Raw genomic sequence first — 21,785 nt, 5'->3', positions numbered from 1 at the left:
GATGATGAAATATGCATAAAGTATTGTAAAAGTGAAATTGTGGAAAAATATGGAATTTTTATGATGACGATGACTAAATTGTTAAACTTGAGAAAATATGTGGATGAAATAATAGAAGTGAAATACATGAAAAATTGATATGTGAAACAATGAGATAAATTATGTTATTAAAGTGTAAAAAAGAAAGAAAGTTGAATTAATATGATTAATTAGTGAATATTAAACTTTTATGACAAAAAGGGACTAAATTGAAAAGTTATAAAAGTTTATAAGGAAATATTTGATAAGTGAACAATGTAGTAGAGAGTGTAACTCCCCGGTGTTTTAACCCGATGTTTGGGTTGAGTATAGAAGTGTTACAGTGAACAGAGCCTTATCAATTTGGAAAATGTCTTACGGAAAAAAAATTTGGTAAGATATTTTACAAGAATAAGAGGGTAATTTTACGTTGACTAGAAAATTTTTTACGTTAACCATCCTATTTTACATGATACAAACATCGAAGAAGGTTGAAAATATTTTCCGTTAAAATTTTTACGTTGAAACAAATAGAGCCTTAATTAAGAAATTATCAAAATAATGTTTTTTTAAAAGCAAGTATTTTTAATAAAATAGTACTATAATAGAAATTTAAATTAAAATACATAGTCATTCAATTTTATAATTATATTATTTACATAAGACGTTTTTAGTCACGATGTAAATCTGTAAAATTAGACTCAATTTAGCATTATTTTAAATCTGTAAAATACTTTTAAAATAAAAATATAGTTAAATAAGATATTTTGAGTTTTTTTTTTAAATTGTTTGTAGGATAAAAGAAATGTTTTATGAAAACACTTTTTTTGCGAAAAGCAAAACTAAAAAATTAATTTTGCTTTAAAATATTTTTTATCCAAAAATACTCTGACAAAGGTTAAACTGACCTTGTATATAAAGAAAAAAAAATTATTTAAAATATTAATATCAAATTTTGAGATGTCATGTGATTATGGAACGTAAAGCAGTGGTTTTGCAAAGCTGTCAACAAATGACTGGAACCCTGAGTACCACGTAGGCTGAGTTTTCCATGAGTCGAGGTTGCTTGGTTTGGGATATCGAAATTGCGTGGCCTCCAAGTCCAACCCTACTTACTAACACCATACACTGTGTATGGGGCCATGAGCTGCTCACCTTCATCTCCTTATTAATAACCTATCCCTCGCCATCTTCACTTCTCATCTTCATTTCTATACCTTCCTATTATCTTCCTTCCTTTTCATTCCTTTTGCTATGGCAGGAACTGGGGTGGTCGCTGTTTATGGGAACGGCGCAATAGCTGAAACCCACAAATCCCCTTTCTCCGTCAAGGTTGGCCTAGCCCAAATGCTCCGTGGCGGGGTGATTATGGATGTCGTCACCCCTGACCAAGCTCGCATCGCTGAAGAAGCTGGAGCCTGCGCCGTCATGGCTCTTGAACGAGTCCCCGCCGACATCCGAGCCCAAGGTGGCGTGGCGCGGATGAGTGACCCACAACTCATCAAAGAAATTAAGCAAGCTGTCACCATTCCCGTCATGGCCAAGGCTCGTATTGGCCATTTCGTTGAGGCCCAGATCCTTGAAGCCATTGGCATCGACTATGTTGACGAGAGCGAAGTCCTTACCCTCGCCGACGAAGAAAACCACATTAACAAACATAATTTTCGGATTCCTTTCGTCTGTGGGTGCCGGAATTTGGGGGAAGCGCTCCGGAGAATCCGAGAAGGAGCCGCGATGATCCGAACCAAAGGAGAAGCGGGGACCGGGAATGTTATCGAAGCTGTTAGGCATGTCAGATCCGTGATGGGGGATATTAGGGCCCTTAGGAACATGGATGATGATGAGGTTTTCAGCTTCGCTAAGAAAATCCAGTCTCCCTACGATTTGGTTATGCAAACGAAGCAGCTGGGGAGGTTGCCAGTGGTTCAGTTCGCCGCCGGAGGAGTGGCCACACCGGCAGATGCGGCGTTGATGATGCAGTTGGGTTGTGACGGAGTGTTTGTCGGATCTGGGGTTTTCAAGAGTGGTGACCCGGCTAAGCGTGCCCGAGCTATTGTTCAGGCCGTCACTCACTATAGTGACCCCAACATCCTTGCGGAAGTTAGCTGTGGGCTTGGTGAGGCCATGGTTGGCCTTAATTTGAACGATAAGAAGGTTGAGCGGTTCGCAGCTCGGTCGGATTAGTAAGTGAAGGTGAGAAACTTCACTGTATTTACATTTTTTTATCGTTATTTTAGAATTAAAGCATGAACCCCCTTGATAATATCTATTAGCTGGGAATGGGTTTGACTGCTTTTTTATTTTATCAATGATGCTTTATGAAGTATTAAAAGATTGGCTTTTAGATTCTATGATAATTTAATTTCCATTTATATGGTTGGTGACGACATGGACTGCGTCATTTGTAAGTTGATGGTATGTTGTCATTTGATTAATAGTGAAGTGTTGCTGGATTTTGACATATATGATACTGCCTTCATTCAAAAAGTGATATTACTACACCCTTAAATGGAGTTCAGTTTCTTTACTTACCTACTTCTTCGTTCACAAAACATTTTTTAAGAGACACCGGGCCCCCTCCAACGTTTTTATTATACATGTCTTGTAAACATCAGTAGTGATACTTTGGTATTGTTGGTTTTGAAGCATTGAACTGACTGTGGAGAGGTTTGATGGTGTTTGCAGGGGGGATCAAGCCTTTGTTTGTTGAACCACCATCACCAGTGCACTGTTGTTCCAAGTTATCGTAGTTAAAGTGGGGTCTCTCATACAGGGGATGTAATTTATGGCTAAAATGTTGGCCATCTGTTTCGTTATCTAAAATTAGATCTTTAAGATTGCTAGAAATAAAGTAAAACACTTTGTCTCTCTGCATTCTGCTACTATACTAATGTGTTTTTTACAGTGATTAGGCTCTACACAAGCTTTGCCTCTATGAGTTTATGTCTTTGGTTTTGTTTCATTTTGAGTTGCATGTTATGCCATTCAATATGAGTGTTTGTTGCTGGTTAGAACCAGCCTGAAAATGGGAATGGTCGGTTGGAAAAAGGCCCCAATTGCACCAGCCGCAGCCAAGCGCACCAAGTTTTAGAATCCTCGTATGAATTGAAGTCATGGCCTCTGTACATGACCTAGTATTGAAAAGAATAATGGACTAGTTGTCCATGTCCTTGACCAATAGTGGCAGACAGACTAAACATATGCTCGTTCTTTCTCCCCACTCCCGTCTAATGTCAAGTAACTAGAACGCCGCCCGATTGATGGCCATAGAATCAACAAACTTTTGGGAAATTACACAGATAAAAAAAAATTAATTACTATGTTAACTAATGACAATATTCATAATTTTTTACAAATATCATCTAATATTACATAAAAATTATTTAAGTACATGAATTATTACAAATGTAATAATGTTCTGTGAGATATAAATTATAAAATTTATTACTACTTTTATAACTTTAATAATGTTATATTTAAAAAATTCTGGTTTATTATCAACTTCCTTAGACCCTCACTACCGTCGGAAAGGATCCATAATTTTTTGGGAAATTACACAGATGTAACAATTAATAATTAGGTCAAATCATGGTTTTTGTCTTTTCAAAGATTTAGTGCTTATAATACAATTTAGTCTTGGGTAAATTACACCAGTATTCATTCAATTTTGATGTAGTTGACAAAACAGTTACTCTGGCTTCAATTCAGTCACTCTACTTTCGAAAAATAACAAAACAGTTCTTTTAGCCATTTTCCGTTACAAATATAACAGAAAAGTGACATGACATTTAACGAAGTCTTTGTTGTCATTAACCGGCCAGTTGGACGGTTAGCACCAATTTAAACAGCCTCTTTTAGCACCAGTTTAAGGTTTAAGCAGTAGAAAAAGAAGAGGAGGAGAAGAAATGGAGATGTTGACCCCGTGACCCGATTCAAATCCCTTTCCAAGGATTGGGTTTACCTCACCTTGACCCTAACTTTCATTGCCGACCATCTCCGCAGCTTTTCTTCTAATCCATTTCTCATCCTCCTTTGCTACAATACCCAGTCCAATTTCGACTTTGGGATCTTGCTAATCACTGACCCAATCTAGAATCACTTGTCAACATTTGGCTGTCCTTTTGGAGGAACTGCTTCCTTTGTTCCCCAAAATCATGGGTTCAATCGATTGTTTAGTTTGTCTGGATGTTCCCTTGTTTTGCTTTTGATTTTGTTTTATGCAACTTGATAATGTTGGCAATGGAGTTTCTCCTCTTTTGTTTTTCTCTTTTTGATTTTGTTTTGATTATGATTTTGCCTGGATGTTCCCTTTTTGTATATATCATATCATATCCCGGACTTGATAATGTTTCTTTAGAGGACTTTCCCCTCACTAGTTTGGTTGTGGGTACTAATAGTTTGACTCCAAATTGTCTTCAATCCTATTTTGATATGATTTTTTTCAGAGTTAATGACTTTGGGCAGTAGAAAAAGGCAGTTGGATCCCAACCGTGGTGGCTCCTCTATTGAGGGGTTGAAAAAGAAAAAAAAGGATAGGGTGGTGGTGGTTTGGAGGTCAACGATGGTGATGCCAAAGATGGTTGTGGCGGAGGCGTCTACCGCAAGATTCTTGGGATGGAAAAGAAGAAGTATAAATATATTGAGCCATTTACGCAAAAAAATAAAAAAATATTGGGCCATTCATTAAAAAAAGGGAAAAGGAAGGACAAAAAAAAAGTCACTCGACTTTGCCTTGTCTAACGTGGCAAGTTAACTGGCCACGTCACCTGTCCCGTTAGGTTTGTAATGAAAAATGTTAATCGGTGACTGATTTGTCACTTTTCGGTAACGTTAGTGACTGTTTTGTAATTTTTCGAAAGTTGAGTGACTGTTTTGCCAACTGCATCAAAGTTGAGTGACTATTGGTGTAATTTACCCTTTAGTCTTTCAATAAAAAATTGTCATTTTTCACTCATTCGTAATTTTAAAAAAATTCAAATTAATCTTATGATTTTAACTTCTTTATTTAAAAAAAAACACACATTAGTCAATTTATATAGCTCTGAAACCATATTAGTAATTTAAGTCAGAACATAATATTAAAATTAATAGAAAATAAAATTAAAGTATAAAAATTCAGTCTTCAAATTAAAAACCCAAAACTCATAATTTGATGATTTTATTTTAATATCAATTTGATGAAAATCTTACTATTATATATAATATAATATGCTGACAAATACATGTTTAATAACCAACAGAAGGCCTCGTTGAATTGCAAATGTGGGGGGCATTTTTGGCTATTAAGGAGAAAATTGATTAATAGGCCAGAAAAGATGGTAAGCCTGCGAGGATTTAGATGATGGGCCGTTGCCTATTAAAATTAGTCTCATATAATTCGTATGCAAACAACTCAAGTTGAAGCTCAAAGAGTACAGAGGAAAATTAGCCAACGGCAGCAGTAGTGAAGAATGGGTGTTGATTATTACAAGATTCTTCAGGTCGACCGGAATGCTAATGATGAAGATTTGAAGAAAGCGTATCGTAAGCTGGCCATGAAGTGGCATCCCGACAAGAATCCTAAATCCAAGAAAGAAGCCGAAGCCAAATTTAAGCAAATCTCCGAAGCTTACGATGTAATTAATTTTTTTTGCTTCCTTTTTCTGATCATCATTTTTAGTAATGGAAAGTTTTCAATCAATTATAGGTTTTGAGCGATCCCCAAAAGCGTGCGGTTTACGATCAGTACGGCGAAGAAGGGTTAAAAGGCCAGATGCCGCCTCCGGGTGTGGGAGGGTTTCCGGGAGGGGCGGACGGGGGTTCTGGCCCGACGATGTTCCGGTTCAATCCTCGGAGCCCCGAAGATATTTTCTCGGAGTTTTTTGGGTTTTCGAGTCCATTTGGAGGGATGGGTGATATGGGTGGGTCACGTGCTGGGATGTCGGGGTTCCCCAGGGGCATGTTTAGGGAAGACATATTCGGGTCGTTTAGGGGTGGAGCTGGGGAGGGTTCTACAACTATGCTCCGTAAAGGACCCGCTATTGAACAACCATTACCTTGCAGCTTGGAGGATCTATATAAAGGGACTACCAAGAAAATGAAGATTTCTAGGGATGTTATTGATGCTAGCGGGTAATCTTTTATTTTTAGTTAATATACTTAATTTTTTTTTTTGGGGGGGGGGGGGGTGGTATATTTAATTGGTAATGCTTAGTTATTCACTTTTTCATACTTTGATTTCTCTTTTTGAATAGGGAGCTTTCGCCTTTCAGCTTGACTCATATGTGGATCTAAATTCAATTCTTATTAGGTTTTGAGCATGACTTGTAAGTAATGTAGAACATCAATAATTGTATCTTGTGAAAGGTTTGTAGGCATTAGAGAATGAATAATTAACGTTGGTCACATGAGCTTAATTAGCAAGGGATGTTATTGTTTACAGATGTTGCCAAGTTTGACTTTTTGCTTAAAATAGTGTTGCTTCTTATTAGGATGATAGGAATCTTATCATTTAAAATGATTGATTGTTTTCTGTGTGATGATAAAGCTGCATGACGATGATGCTTAGTGCTGGCTTGTTATGGTTTTGATTATTTGAGATCTGATGATGATCATCATAACTTCTCATAGCTATTTGATTGCGTCCTTTCTCGTTTAAGATCTTAATGCTCGGTACAAGTTTAAGTTAGTCAGCATTTGACACAAGAAAGCTTTATTAAGAATGTTTTCTATGGGGAAATGGGGATAACAATGCACCAACTTTAGCAAAATGATTTTGTTTTTCATTCCTTTTCCTCTTTTTGTTTTCTGTTTCAATCTTCTAAGCTACTTGAAACTTAAGTGCTCCTGGTCAGTTATTCAATTTAAATGTGAATTCAATGGTATTATATTATGATTGTTTCATGCTATTTTACTGTTCCCTTCTCAACAAGCTTCGTTTTTACACTTCCTTTAATGTTGATGAAGATTAGATTGATTATGAAACTTCTTTGTTTATCTATGTGTTTATGATGAACTTTGCAGATTTCTTGATGGTCACTTTAGATTCCATTTTATGTTCTCTTGTTTATGTTTATATTTTGGCTTTATGCTAATACTTTAAACTTGGCTTGAGCCAATGATGACTTATGCATTATAAACATGATGGTGGATTTGTGGTGGTATGTCCCTGGTCCTCGATTAACTTTGCTCTTATGTTTCAATGCAACCAGATCATCCACAGTCCGTTAGTCTTTTAGGTACACTACTTTGAATTTACTGACCACAACTTTATACTTAACTTAGGGTGTGTTTACCATTGCTTTTGGCTGTTCAAAATTACCTTTTTATGAAAAAAGTGATGCTAAATAAAGGGCTTTTGTGATCCAAAGTACTTATAGAAAGTGCTTTTGGAACCAACTAAAGAAGCTGGCTGCTAGGTGCTTTTCAAAAGCATTTTTCAACTGCAAGAGGAATGCTAAACTAGCTCTTAATCACGTGAATTTACTTTAAGTCTTGGAAGTTTGCATGCTTCTACTACTGAGTGTTCGTTTGCTTAACACCATGAGACCTCTCAAGTTAGTTAATAAAGGGTTGGGTGAAGGTCCTAATTTTAACCATATGTATGCAGTGTGGCCAAAAGGGAATCTTATATTTGTAGTTTTAGGGAATTGTTTGATATTGTACATTAATGTTAATACAATGATCTTTATGTTTCCATTACAGGAGACCTAGTACGGAGGAGGAAATTCTTACTATTCAGATTAAGCCAGGGTGGAAAAAAGGTACAAAAATAACATTTCCAGAAAAGGGAAACGAGCAACGAGGGGTTATTCCTTCTGATCTTGTCTTCATCATCGATGAGAAACCTCACAGTGTGTTCAAGAGGGATGGCAATGATCTTATTTTAACTCAGAAGATATCTCTAGTGGAAGCTCTAACTGGTTATACAGCACAGCTGACAACGCTGGATGGACGGACCCTCACAGTCCCTATTAACAACATCATCAATCCAACTTATGAAGAAGTTGTTAAAGGTGAAGGAATGCCCATTCCCAAGGAGCCTTCAAAGAAAGGAAATTTAAGAATTAAATTCAACATCAAGTTCCCTACCAAGCTTACAACTGAACAGAAAACTGGTCTGAAGCGGTTGATACCATCTCCCTAAGATTCAGTTGTCGCCCTTGATCTCTATCGTCAGCCTACTCATGTAAGTTTGCATTTGTGTTGCTGAACCGTGATTGCATGAGAGTTATCTAGGACTAGGAGTTTGTAAATTATTTATCCATTTTCTGCGCTTGTTGAAATACTTCTTAACTTTGAGGTAACTGGTCAAAGCTTATAGTTAAGCTTAAGCCTCTTTCTTAGTTCGGCTTGAATCTCCATTATTTCACTGTATACTCATGTAAGTTTGCATTTGTGTTGCTGAACCGTGATTGCATGAGAGTTATCTAGGACTAGGAGTTTGTAAATTATTTATCCATTTTCTGCGCTTGTTGAAATACTTCTTAACTTTGAGGTAACTGGTCAAAGCTTATAGTTAAGCTTAAGCCCCTTTCTTAGTTCGGCTTGAATCTCCATTATTTCACTGTACGCAAGTCTGAAGTCTTTCAGTCCTGGTCTTGTTGCATTCTTAATGCATGCGATGCAGGTAAATTTGGAGAAGTGTGTGGGGGTGTCCCCTTGGTTTCAGTGTATAGAATGAGAACAATTGATGCATACGTCATGGTGCTGCAGTTTGCAAAATGCAGGACAATCATTTGGATTACAAAAATCAATCAGATTGCTGTAAATTCATTCATTAAGTTCATGTCTCCAAAACTTTTAGGAATTTATGGATCCTATAACTACAAAAAAAGGTTTTAAATTTATTATTCAGTGGTTGAAATCTTGTAAGTAGAGGTCATGAAAAGAAGAATTATTATCTCATTTTGTATTTAATATTTTCCTCGTTTCTTTGTTTTTACGAAAGTTTTATTTAGTTTTATAATATGTTATTAACGCGAGTTCACTTAAATATTATGCTTAATATATATATATATATTGCAGCAAATACCCTATTGAACTAGTGAAACCCAAACCATCCGATTCTTAGGTGTGGAAAAGCATTCTCACCGATAGGGGTATCTGTAACAAGGGTAAAGATATTTAACTATGGAGCGGTCAAAATAGATGGATCTTAGCGAACCTGCTCAAATCGCTGATTGACACAATTGCCCATCAAGAATTTGACCCACAGGCAAATTGTTTTATTAATCCCTACAAATTCATTGTTGATCAATCAAAAGCCTTACAACTACTCTGCCTTGATAGAGCTATTGATCTAATCACTGGAGATTTTTCTATCCAAGGTGGGCAAGAAAAAATTGTTTGGAAAAATGACTTTAAAGGCTTCTTCTCGGTCAAAAGCGCTTAGTCTCAAATTTACAAGTAATAGCACGGTGTTACTCTTAAAAGTAAACAACAATCTGCATTAAAAAATCTCTGACGATTAAAGATACCTTTTAATATCATCATCTTCCTGTGGAAAATTTGTAAAAACAACCTTCCTACTTGACAGGAGACTATCAACTAATGATGCCATTTACCCTCTCTGCAAAGTTGACAGAGAAACTACGGATTCTCAATTGGTTACGTGCAAATAATATATCAGAGGAATCCCCAAGGAAAATTTACACTACCATGGCATGCACCCTTTGGACCATCTAGAAAGCAAGGAATAACCTTATTTTCAAGAACTTCCACCTATCACTTTTGGCGGCAAACAAAATTATCTCTGAGGTGACTCAGTCAATCTTTAGCTCATTCTCAAGCAGTACTCCACCTACTCAAAATCAAAGAATGTTACCTCTCCCTCAAGCGGTCCTCTCCACTACCACAACAATGGCTTCTTTCATTCTACGTCATTCAGAACAAACAAAACAAACTAATTGGAGGAGCTGCATGGCCTAGGACTTAACGGTTTTCAACTGTCAAAAGTCTGTTGGTAATGTAAAAATTTGACACTACAATATGACCATTGGAATCTGACGTTATAATATGGTCGTTGCAATATGGTCGTTGAATTTTTTTAAACCATTTTACCCTTTTGAAAATCCCATAAATAGGAGTTTGTTTCTCCTCATTTTACATAGCAACAAAATTAGAGCTTCTCTCATTCTTTTCGATTCTCTCATCTTTTTTTTCTCTAAAACTTTGTCATCTTACTAGAATTACATTAGAGGAAATTCTGTCTAGGAGGTTTAATTTTAAGTGGGAATGTCTGTGACCCCTCCAACCTTTCCTTTGAATTGAACCTAATGTAATTTTTCTGGCAAAGTTTTTCGGTCATATTTAAATATTTATTTTTATCTTATTTCTCGATTCCTCAGAGAAGAGCAATACCAATTTTGTTCCACCTTCCTTATTCAGGTGTACGAATATTGAAGTTCTGTATTAACCTTCGGGGGCAATTGTTGGGAAATGTGCCCATATTGTAGTAAACATATACTTATTTTCTATGTATTTGAGCAATAAATAAATAAGGTTAATTTCACATTTCACTCTTATGTATTTTTTTGTTACTGTTTTTCATGTTTTGCATGCATAGCGAAATTGTGACAAGCAAATATTAGCTCATTAATTGTCTTTGTCAAATTGATGATAAGTGACATTGTAAGAACGTTTACATTGCGAGAAAGATAACTTACTTTAGTAGATAATCTAAACGAGTTCGTAATCCCATAAAAGAATCAAAGTGAACATTTGATTCAAATACTTAGAAGAATTATTATGTTGTTTACAATTCCAATTGGAGAGATGACTAATCTTGACTATCGGAGCAGTTGACTCCACGGGTAAAGACAGATGTATTCATTGGAAGAATGATACATTAGACTAGACCCAAGTTGAATTAATTCTGAATCCGTTTGTAAATTAATTCACTTGTGACATTCATGGTGTGATTTACCTAAATGCTGAGTTAGTCACTGACCATGCATATGTAACTCATGTGTTTTAATATAAGTGAAGGCTTATGCTCTAAAAATGATCGAACCCATAGTCGGTATGTTGGGTATATGACTTGTATATGACATGACTTGACTAGCAACAATGGAATTCTTAGCTTGACTAAAGAGTTAACGATATTCTCTAATTGACATTGTGTGGATTGATAAATATGGAACGTGACCATGAGTTTCTTGTTCTCGAACGAGCAATTTATCACTGTCACTTGTTGACAATGATCATGTTAATCATTTAGAAGACACAATGGTGACAATGAGATAAAATATGATTGTATTGAGTGAATAGATGTAACTGAAAGGAATCAAGTATATCATGTTGGATAAATTGCTTTCGTAAAGAGTATATAATAAGGAGTTTTCAATCATGGTACTTCTTGTGGACTAACTCCATGATTAACTAAATTGTGAATTATCGGAATGATGCTTCTAGACATAATTACAATTACTAGAGTCTAATTGTATATGTCTGATTGGTCCCTCCGCTAGCTTAACAAAAGCTCAATTGGACTATATTTGAATCAAAAGAAAATTCTACGACTTTGGAAATAATTTAATTGAGTCGATTTATTCAATGAGGAATTAAATTAGACAATAGTGAGAATTGTTCAACTAGAGAATTTGATTAAAAAATTTTCTTAAAAAATTTATTTCGAAAAAATTCAATGATTTTTGGGAAGATTAATTTCGATCAAGAAAAATTAAATTAATAAAATTAATAAAAATAAATATGATATTTTTAGAACTTAATTTTTAAGTCAAACAATTGACACAATGGGTAATTGAACTGGAAAATTAGACTTGAGATTGAAAATTGGACCCGTGAATCCAAAATTATGACCAAGACCTAAAAACTGGTTGAACTAGGCCTGGTATGTTAAACCGGGCCAACGGTCCAATCGATGGCTGGAACAAACCGGTCGGGCCATCACTAGGCCTAGACCGAATCGGCAATAGCCGAACCGATTCGAGGTCCCATAAGAGTGTCGCACTTGTGATGGCACCACATAACATGACGGCACCGGCTGCAGCGACGGCAACATTCTGGTGGCCAATGAATGGTCCTTCAGCGGTTGAGCAGTGGAGGAATCACACTCCTATTGGGACTCTACCAGATAATTTAATTTCAGATTAACTATTCCAAAAATAATACTATTTTAATTATTGTAATATTAAATTTAATTTAATACTTATTTTAATTGTATTTTATTAATTTAATATTAAAGTGATTATCTTAGTATTAAATTAAATTAATATTTATCTAAAAGATAAATATTCTATTAATTTAATAGATTTAATATTAAATTTAATCTAATATTTACCTTGATAAATATTATATTAATTTAATTTTAAAGTGATTAAGTTTAATTATAGTTAAACTCTCTAAACTCTCTAAACCCTCTCTATATAAAGAGAGCCTTAGGTCATTATTGTTCACACACTTGAATTCAAGAGAAAGTTTTAGGGAGAAAATTCTTTAAAGAAATTATTTCAGAAAATTTCTAGAGATACTTTTCTTATTTACAACTTGGCTTAGAAGTTTAGAGAAATTACGAAATTACCCCACTAGTAATTTTGTGGAAAATTTTCTAATTCGAAGCGAGCCCACACTCAGTAGACATGAGCTTGAGGATAGCAGAAAAGACTACTTGGTCGAAGCATTCATCTCAAATGAATCGAAAATGTACAAATTTGATTAAGTGTTTATTACTTTAAATATCATAACCAAGTTCTTATTTTTTGGAAAAAAAATTTAAAACTTTGGTTTATCCCTTAAACTTATTTTCCGTTGAGTTTTCCAAACCCGATTTTCCAAGAGCAACGTCCACTATACGATTACACCAATCAAGATGAAATTGCTTCTAAATCAGTGGTTCTTCCACGATAAAGTGATTCTTTCTTTTATTTATGCTTGGTTTATTTTCCAGTCAGCGTTAATAATTTTGTTTTGTAGTCGTATTTTTCCAACAATTTAGAAACATATTTACTACTGTTTAAACATGAGAATTGTTTCTATTTCCTGTTGCTGAAACTAATGAAGACTCCTACAAACAACAAGCTAGAGTGTACACTTGAGGATTGTTGGAGCAAATGAAGTGTCCTATTAAGGAAATCAATTTGAAGGAACCTAAGTAATGCAAGAGTGTGCCTAAGTAGCCTTGGAACGGTTGCAAGCTTCATCTGTGTTGGCCACTCGGCCATTGCGATCAAGATGGACTTGGAAGGCCTAATGAAATTGAGCCGAGATGGGTTGGAGGTCCCTTGAGTTTGAGTTGGTCAGATGACTATGAGCGGATGGTTGGATCCTTATGTTTGGGATAGGGTTTACAATGCCCTTATCCATGATAAGCTATTGATACATGAGATTTGTGGAGCTAGTTTAAGCGTTACTGAGTTTTTAACCAAAGTAGACTAGAGGATTATCGAGTCTGAGAATTTGAATAGGAGAACTAGTGGGGGGATGTCTTCTTCAGACAACCTATGAGATTGTGTGGAGAAAAGAGCAAAGTGCCAAAGTTTGTGTAAATGAGCATTAAAGCCCGAAATTGAGATTGAAATCAACCTTGTTTAATGGTGCCACGTGTTACGGTTGGCCAAGATGGCCACACCCAATGGGGTGACCATGGAGGGGTCGAGAGGGCCTAAGTTGGGGATGGACAATGTGTCTGAATTTCCCATGTTGAGAACTTTTGTGTTGCTGCTGCAAGGGACGGTTAGCATAAACCACGTCTAGAGGGACGCATCTAACATGATGCCGCAAGAGTGTGGTTGGTGCCACATCTAGAGGGATGTTTTTTTTAGTATTAAAGACATGATAATATTCAGTCAAAAAAGGTTCATACCATCAAGGGTTCCTCAAGGTTGTAACCTGATAATTATGTGTTGTGGCATTGATTCTGAGTGTTCAATGGAGGAACAGGTATAGACAAGACTACACCAACGATTGAGATGAGACCAAGTTTGAGTCTATATTCGATATGCGTTGAATAGATCATAACCCTAAGCCTTGAAGGCCCAAGATGGACTTGAGACTGAAATGTCAACTCGATGTAACAAGTTTACTAAAAGTATAGCTTCATGTCAATGAAGGGATCGACATAGTAAGTGGGGGAGTGTTATGGTCTACAATTTACTATGCTAGTTATCAAGGTTGAACTTTCCCCAAATGGTCCTTAGTGAAATTAAAGTACAATAACTTGGAAGTTAGAATTTTTCAGATACCTTGTAGTCCTAGAGGGATGATGTGATGCAAACTAGGTAACTAATAAGGTTAGTTTAGCTTTACAAGTAGGTATGCCTTTACTTTGGATGGAGTAGTTGTTTCTTGGAAGTCTACTAAATAGACGTGTATTACTTGCTCCACGATGGAATCAAAATTTATAACTCTTGATTGAGCTGGGCAAAAGGTTGAGTGGCTTAGGAATTTACTTGTAAAGATTTCTTTATGTAAGAATGGAGTACTGGATTTGAAGTACGTGAAGTCTAAAAGGAACTTAGTTGATCCACTAACCAAAGGGTTAAGTAGGAAAATAGTTCTTGATTCGTCGAGGAGGATGGGTCTTAAGCCCAGTGGTTGTAGAATTCATGGTGGATACCTAACTTAGTTATTTAAGTTCAATGAGGTCAAACCATGGGAAGACTCATAGTGTAAACTTTACCTATCCCTATAACAAACGATGTATATGCATAACGTTGAGTTCTTACCCTTAATAAATTTATAGCCTAGGGTTGGGTGCTCCTACTAAAACGGACCTGATGAATTCATCGACATGTGAGGTTGAGTTTATTACTCTTAATGAAATCATCTCCCAGAGTTTGGGTTATCCTATTGAGACGGACTTGATGAATTCACTTAAATTAAATTTGAGAGGATGACCTTATTAAATGATCGTAATGATTTCATAGTCTTGATTTAGGTGGTTTATATTGAGATAGACTTGATGAAATCACCTATATAAGTGTGAAGAACTAGCCACCTTCTATGAAAGATTGGGTAATCTTTTTAGAGCACTTACTAGCATTTCGAGGTGTATTGGCGAAAACTTATTAATCTATTGCGGAACATCAATTGGATCTGAGTTTAGTTGTGCGTCATGAGTTAACCTCTATCTTAACAAGTTTAAGATTCGTTCCCTTGTTAACGAAAAAAACCACTTATTTCACTATGTACTAGTTCAAATTCATAAGATACTAATGCTTAAGCGACTACTTTTGTTGTTGCTCTTCTCACATTTTATCTTTTTTCGTGTTTACATAAATTTCCAATTCTTTTGAATTAGTGGGGGAATTTGGTAATGCAAAAATTTGACCATTACAATATGGTTGTTGGAATCTGATTGTTACAATATGGCTATTGGAATTTGACCATTACAAATGGCCGTTGGAATCTAACTGTTGCAATATGACCGTTGAATTTTTTGGACCATTTTGCCCCTTTGAGAATCCTATTAATAAGAGGTCATTTCTCCTCATTTTACATAACAACAAAATCAGAGCTTCTATCATTCTTCTCAATTCTCTCATCTTTCTTTTCTCTAAAACTTCCGCATCTTACTAAAATTACATTAGAGAAAATTCTGTCTAGGAGATTGGATTTTAAACAGGACCGTCTGTGACCCCTCCGACCTTTCTTGGGAATTGAACCTAGTGTAGTTTTTCTGGCTAAGTTTTTTGACCAACTTTAAAGCTTTATTTTTATCTTATTTCCCGATTTCTTAGAGAAGAGTAATACCAATTGTGTTCCACCTTCCTTATTCGGGTGTACGAATATTAAAGTTTGTGTGAACCTTTAAGGGCAACATCCACTACACGATTACACCGACCAGAGCGAATTTGCTTCTAAGGCAGTGGTTCTTCCATGGCACTGTGGTTCTCTCTTTTATTTATGCTTGACTTATTTTCCAGTCAGTGATAACGATTTTGTTTTGCAGTCGCATTTTTCCAACACGGTTCATAGCTTCAGAACTAATAGCAAAGCCCTTGTGTGCATTCTCTCCCTAATAACTATTCTTTTACTTCTAAAACCTTTTGGTATTAATCATTGTAGGTTTCTTAATGCAAGTAAGAAATAGAGGAATATTATCATAGGACATTCCAATTTGGATGGAAACTTTAACCAACACTTGATAACATCAAATTCCTCTTCTAGGAAATCAACATTGGATGACAACATTTGGATTTAGACCACATGAAGAGAGAAATCTCTCGTTGGGCTAAAGCAACTTCAAAAGTCTTCATCAATTTCACATGGCCATAGTTTGTTCTCCTTGCTTTGTTCCTATATATATATATATATATATATATATATATATATATATTAAGTGTATATTCTTCAACATAAGGATAAGCAATATTTGTCGATAAATATTCTTTTAATTATAGCATTAAGCACGTGTATATATATTATGGGGTTTTTTTTATGAAAATAATATAAAATTAAATTAATTATGTAAATGGTATGGGTTGAAGATTGTTTACGAAAATTGTATGTTCACTACAGTAACTCATGGTGTTGCGTTATTATGCCATGACACCACCTTCAGAAATTTTGCAATTATGACCAAATTATTATAGCAGAAAAAACAATATTTTATATGGTGTCACACCAATCAAAAGTGACACCAAAATTGTATCGTATTTTCTCGTATTTTTTCAAATTGTATATTATCAAAACAATAAAGTGGTGTCGCTGCACAATAACATGACACCACTTTCCACAGTATGTCGGGAATTGGGGGGAGAAAATATGGGAAATTAGGGAAATTGAGAATTAGTGAGATTTAGTGAACTGGGTTTTCTTTCTTGCTGGGATTTTGAGAATTGATCTTTCTTACTTCTCGGTGGGTTTAAGAAACTATTTTTGGGTTTAGATTGAAAGAATGGTCATTGATATTTATATGAGATCATTAAGTGGGTGTTTGGCTTCTTATTGACCATTGGAGCTGTGTTACTATACAATAACACCATTTTATTTATGTTTTCCCTTGATTCTCTCCAATTCCCCATGTTTTCTCTCCCAATTATCAACATGTTGTGGAAAGTGGTGTTGTGTTACTGTGCAATGACACCACTTTATCATTTTAACCTTATATAGTTTGAAAAAAATACGAGAAAATAAAATATAATTTTGGTGTCGCTTTAGCTTGGTACGAAACCACATAAAATATTATTATTTTTTGTTGAAATAATTTGGTCATAATTGCAAACACAACACCATAAGTTATTGTAGCTAACGTACCATTTTTGTAAATAATTTTCCACCCATACCATTTACGTAATTAATTTTTATATTATTTTCATAAAACTCATATATTCTTAATATAAAACTTTATTGTGTTTTCTAGTCACTAATACAATAAAGTGTTTTTTGTTTGCTTTTCTATAAAATATATATTTTAATATTGCACAACTTATACTCTTGAAAATTTATAATGTGCTTGTTATTAATTTTAGTAATTGATTTATTTTATTGAGGTTTTATTAATTATGTTATGTTTACAAATATGTATGTTTAATGTCTTGATTTGTATGGAGTAGTAATTAAAGTTCTTGTCGACACTCATTTGGTATCAAAATTGTGTTACCTCTATTTCCTATCACTAATATTATATCAATATATAAGTATGTTTAATAATATTGAAAATTACAATATTTGATATCAATAAAATTTTAAAATTAAAATTATAAATTCATTTACTATTAATCTAATAATATTAAGGGACAAATCTCAAAATCGTACATGAACTTTGGTTAAATGTGCAATGTTATACATGGACTATGATTTTGTGCAATTTTTATATATGAAATTTTAATTTGAATTAATTTTCACAAATTACTAAAACAATTATTGCCATAATTCCATTTTACGTTTACATACGCATACACAAATAATTATATTTATCTAATATGAAAAGAAAGTGATGTATATTTAAATGTGTATAGTTGAATCACAATAAAAATTTCATATATACATTTGAATTACAATCAAAGTTTCATATATATTGTTAGAGTTATATGACCCAAATTCCTGTTAAAGAAATAAAATGCAGTCGCCCCCACAGATCCCCATCAAGTATAAAATTAGACTAGGGTTGCGACCGGGGCCGCGGGGGCCAGTACAGGCTGCATAAGTGGAATTCGTATAGAAGTACACTTCTTCAATTTGATATTGATTAGTGTTGACACTATTTTTTGATGAAAACGGGGTCGACTTGGGTTTTGAAAAATGAAAACGAAAACGGGAGTCGCCACTGATCCTTTTTTATGAGGTGTGATCAGATCACCTCAAAAAGTGGTTGTTTTTAATAAACGATTTAATTTTATTAAAACAACGATTTTGGTCCACGAAATTCAAAAAAACGGGTTCGGGAGTCGGTTACGCACGAGGAAGGATTAGCACCCTCGATACGCCCAAAATTGGTACCTAGTTGATTACTTAATGTCTTAGTGTCGAAAAACTGAAAACTTTAGAGAGATTTAAAATACGATCCTTAAAAAACTCGGATGACATGGATTGAAATTGAGAGGATATTTGGCTATTTGGTTAAACGAGAAAATCGACACCCAAAGACCTTAGGGCACGTTTTCTCAATTTCCCAAATGCAAAACATTGCCTTATTTCAAAATTTTTAAAAGGATATTTAGCCATTTGGTGAACGAGAAAAATCGACACCCAAAGACCTTAGGGCACGTTCTCTCGAATTTCCCAAACGCAAAACATTGCCTTATTTGAAAATTTTAAAAGGATATTTAGCCATTTGGTTGAATGAGAAAAATCGACACCCAGCACCTTAGGGCACGTTTTCTCGAATTTCCCAAACGCGAAATATTGCCTTATTTAGGAAAAGTTTTTGATGCATGGTGTCAACATGTGCAACAAAACAATAACGAATACGACAAGTTGAGAATAAAGAATATCAACAATCATCAACAATGAAATAAATAAATAAGAGTCGAATCAATCACATAATATCAAATAAATAGAAGAATAGAATTAAAATGTCCCTTTTAAAAATAATAATAATAATGAACATGTGAATAAATAAATAACAACAACAATAAAGAAGATGAATAAATATTATGAAAATATAAAAAGATATACATGTATGTACACATCAAAGTTTGAAAATAATGAGAAATATATATACAAGTAAATAATGATAATTTATATAGATATTAAAAATATATGTCAAAAGTATGTATGTATATATGTATTTATAAAAAAAAAACATATATTGTAAGACCCAAATTTTGCCCGGGCCCAAACCTAAAACAAATTAAACCCAAATCTGAATGGCCCAATTACAACACCCAAAGCCCAACAAATACAAGCCCAACTACCAACCCACTAACCCAATTAGCCAAAATCAGAAACAAAACAGTAAACCTAACCCTATGTGCGCCGCACCTAGGGTCTCGCCACTTGACTCCGCCACCACCACAAGACGTCCCATCGGCGCTTTGCTGCTCAAACCACCTGCCCACTGCAAAAGAAAAGAAACATGCAACAATCAAGACAAAATAATAAAAAAATGCAAATGAAAAATAGGAAGGGAGAATCGGCTATATAAGCCGAATATGAACTGTAACGGGGGGCTTCTTCTTTTTTTTTCCCAACGAGATCAATACAGAAGCAAATAATAAAAACAAAAACAAAAAAGGTTGACTCCAATTTTTTTTCTGTTCTTGCATTTTTGTTTATTTATTTATTTTGTGTTTGTTTTCTACCTTTTCTGTTCTTGCATTTTTGTTTATTTTATTTTATTTTGTTGTTTGTTTTCTACTTTTTTTTAACAAAACGGAAAAAGAAGGAAAGGAAGCACTTACGGTCTCGGCCGTCACGGAGACTTTCGGTGTTGGAATCGGACCGAAAAGGAAGTGAAAGATCCCTCTTTTCTTGGCTTTTTCGATCAAGAGAATAGGGCCTCTGATCTAGATCTAAAATGGGGTCTAAAAGGCTGATCTTTGCCTAGATCCGACCACCGCCTGCGGCGGCGCGGCCGTTCGCCGGTGGTGACCATGGCCGGAGGAGGGGAAAGGTTTTAAAAAAAAGGAAGGGTTCTGTTTTTTTTGTTTTTAAAACAGTGACAGAAATGATTTTTTTTAAAAAAATTTGGGTTTTAATAACCATTGCAAAACGGCGCCGTTTAAGCCCCATGACCCGCGCGCGATCCGACTCACTCCAGGGGGATCCGTGTGTTTTCATGAAATGGGCTATTTTTATGCAATAGGTCCCTCAGCTTTCGCAATTTGCTTCAATGTGGTCTTTTGTTTTTTCTCAGATTTCGGCCTGTGGATTTTGTTTCTATTCGATTTGGTCCTTAGACCAATTCTTTTATGGTTGAACGCATAGCGTTTGGAGACGGGAAATATTTCCCCAAGTCCCTCACGCTTTAAGCGTGTTTCACTTTGGTCTGTATTATTCCTTTTGTTTATTTCATATTTAAGCCCAAGTTCGTTTAAAGTTTTAATTTAGTCCTTTTGTATTTTGTTTGTTTTCTTATTAAATAATAAATTTGATGTTATCTTGTTATCATTAATTATTATTGCTGTTATTTGTTTATTTATATCTTTAAAATTTCAAATTTTATCATATATATATGTATATGTATATACTTATTTTTGTATTTGTTTTATATTTTATAATTTGTATCTATATATCTATATACATATTTTTCTAAATATATACACATACTTATATGTTTTACATTTTCATATAGTTTTATATACATACATATTCCTACGTACACATACATACATTTTATACTTTAAAATTTTAACTTACCTATATATATATATATATTGTTTTTTATTTTATTTTATTTTTATTACTATTACTTCATTTGGTGTTCATTTACTTATTTATTTACATGCTCATTGTTGTTATTATTATTATTTATTTAAGTGCTTTAGTTTGTGTTTGCATATTTACTTTTATTTGTGTATACATTGTTGATTTCTTTTATTATACATTTACCATCTTATTTATTTATCCTTTTATTTGTATGTATTATTTTATTTGCATTATCATCATTATCATTATTTTACATTCACTTTTTACTCGGATTCATCAAAAAACAGAAATTTCAAAATGAACAATACTCGATATTTAGGACCTTCGAGAGAATCGAGCCCTAACGTATTGGGTTTCGATTTTCTTCGTTAAATCTAAATAATCGAAACTATTTTTACAAAAACATAAAAAGCTCATCATCGAGAATTCAATACGTCGTGTCCTAATGCATTGGATGTGACACGTTGATTTCTTAAGATGAAGATTTTTTAAAAATAAATGCAATATTCAATGTTTAATATTTTGAGAAATTGTGCCCTAACGTATTGGGTTGCGATTTCTTCATTTGATTTAAACAAATTGAATATTCTTTTAAACTGTATTACATGAATCTTTTCAAACTGAATTTTAAACGATATCGGGAATTAAAAAAGGATCATGTCCTAACTTACTGGTTGTGATCCCTTTTTTAATCCAAGATAGTTAAATTTCTTAAATAAGTATTTTTCATTCGCGTATAGGGAATTTGAGACATTGTATTCTAACTTACTGGATATGATTCTTTTTCTCGATTAACGTGAAGTATGCTTCTTTTCCCAAATTTTTATTTAATACAAGGATCGTATTTTTCATTTTTCAAGTTCTCGATTTTCGACATCAAGACATTAACTAATCAGCTAGGTACCAATTTCTGGGCGTTACGAGGGTGCTAATCCTTCCTCGTACGTAACCGGCTCCCGAGCCCATTTTTCTGAATTTCGTGGACCAAACTTGTTGTTTTAATAAAATCAAAC

The 21,785-nt window shown here is 34.3% G+C and overlaps 2 protein-coding genes across 6 annotated transcripts; both read left to right on the top strand.

The window, feature by feature from the left end:
* Positions 1–1,173: 1,173 nt before the first annotated feature.
* Positions 1,174–2,953, top strand: LOC105780038 (probable pyridoxal 5'-phosphate synthase subunit PDX1). The gene is made up of 2 exons (XM_012604118.2): positions 1,174–2,211; positions 2,704–2,953. The coding sequence occupies exon 1, from the start codon at positions 1,273–1,275 to the stop codon at positions 2,200–2,202; it is 930 nt and encodes a 309-aa protein (XP_012459572.1). The 5' UTR covers positions 1,174–1,272; the 3' UTR covers positions 2,203–2,211; positions 2,704–2,953.
* A 2,381-nt stretch (positions 2,954–5,334) lies between these two features.
* Positions 5,335–8,926, top strand: LOC105780124 (uncharacterized). 5 transcript variants are annotated; one of them, XR_008195096.1, is made up of 5 exons: positions 5,335–5,633; positions 5,705–6,129; positions 6,252–6,323; positions 7,209–7,235; positions 7,702–7,744. XR_008195096.1 is itself a non-coding variant. In XM_052629348.1 (4 exons), the coding sequence occupies exons 1-3, from the start codon at positions 5,469–5,471 to the stop codon at positions 6,289–6,291; spliced, it is 630 nt and encodes a 209-aa protein (XP_052485308.1). In that variant the 5' UTR covers positions 5,336–5,468; the 3' UTR covers positions 6,292–6,323; positions 7,702–7,744. The 5 variants fall into 5 exon arrangements, 4 of the variants coding, with proteins under 4 accessions (XP_052485308.1, XP_012459712.1, XP_052485307.1 ...); XM_052629348.1 differs by lacking the exon at positions 7,209–7,235 and having other exon boundaries at positions 5,336–5,633; XM_012604258.2 differs by lacking the exons at positions 6,252–6,323; positions 7,209–7,235 and adding an exon at positions 8,627–8,926 and having other exon boundaries at positions 5,357–5,633; positions 7,702–8,185.
* Positions 8,927–21,785: the final 12,859 nt, after the last annotated feature.

This window comes from Gossypium raimondii, chromosome 4 (genome assembly GCF_025698545.1).
Source record: "Gossypium raimondii isolate GPD5lz chromosome 4, ASM2569854v1, whole genome shotgun sequence".
Classification (NCBI taxonomy): domain Eukaryota; kingdom Viridiplantae; phylum Streptophyta; class Magnoliopsida; order Malvales; family Malvaceae; genus Gossypium; species Gossypium raimondii.
Note: the sequence above shows the minus strand (reverse complement) of the source record. Positions and strands in the feature narration are given on the sequence as shown.

What these genes read in the sequence shown, in the direction of transcription:
- LOC105780124 (XM_012604258.2), top strand. Translation starts at nt 5,469, where the DNA reads ATGGGTGTTGATTATTACAAGATTCTTCAGGTCGACCGGAATGCTAAT. An exon ending in AAATCTCCGAAGCTTACGAT is followed by an intron (nt 5,634 to 5,704) that starts GTAATTAATTTT and finishes AATCAATTATAG; the next exon opens with GTTTTGAGCGATCCCCAAAA. An exon ending in GATGTTATTGATGCTAGCGG is followed by an intron (nt 6,130 to 7,701) that starts GTAATCTTTTAT and finishes TTTCCATTACAG; the next exon opens with GAGACCTAGTACGGAGGAGG.
- LOC105780038 (XM_012604118.2), top strand. Translation starts at nt 1,273, where the DNA reads ATGGCAGGAACTGGGGTGGTCGCTGTTTATGGGAACGGCGCAATAGCT.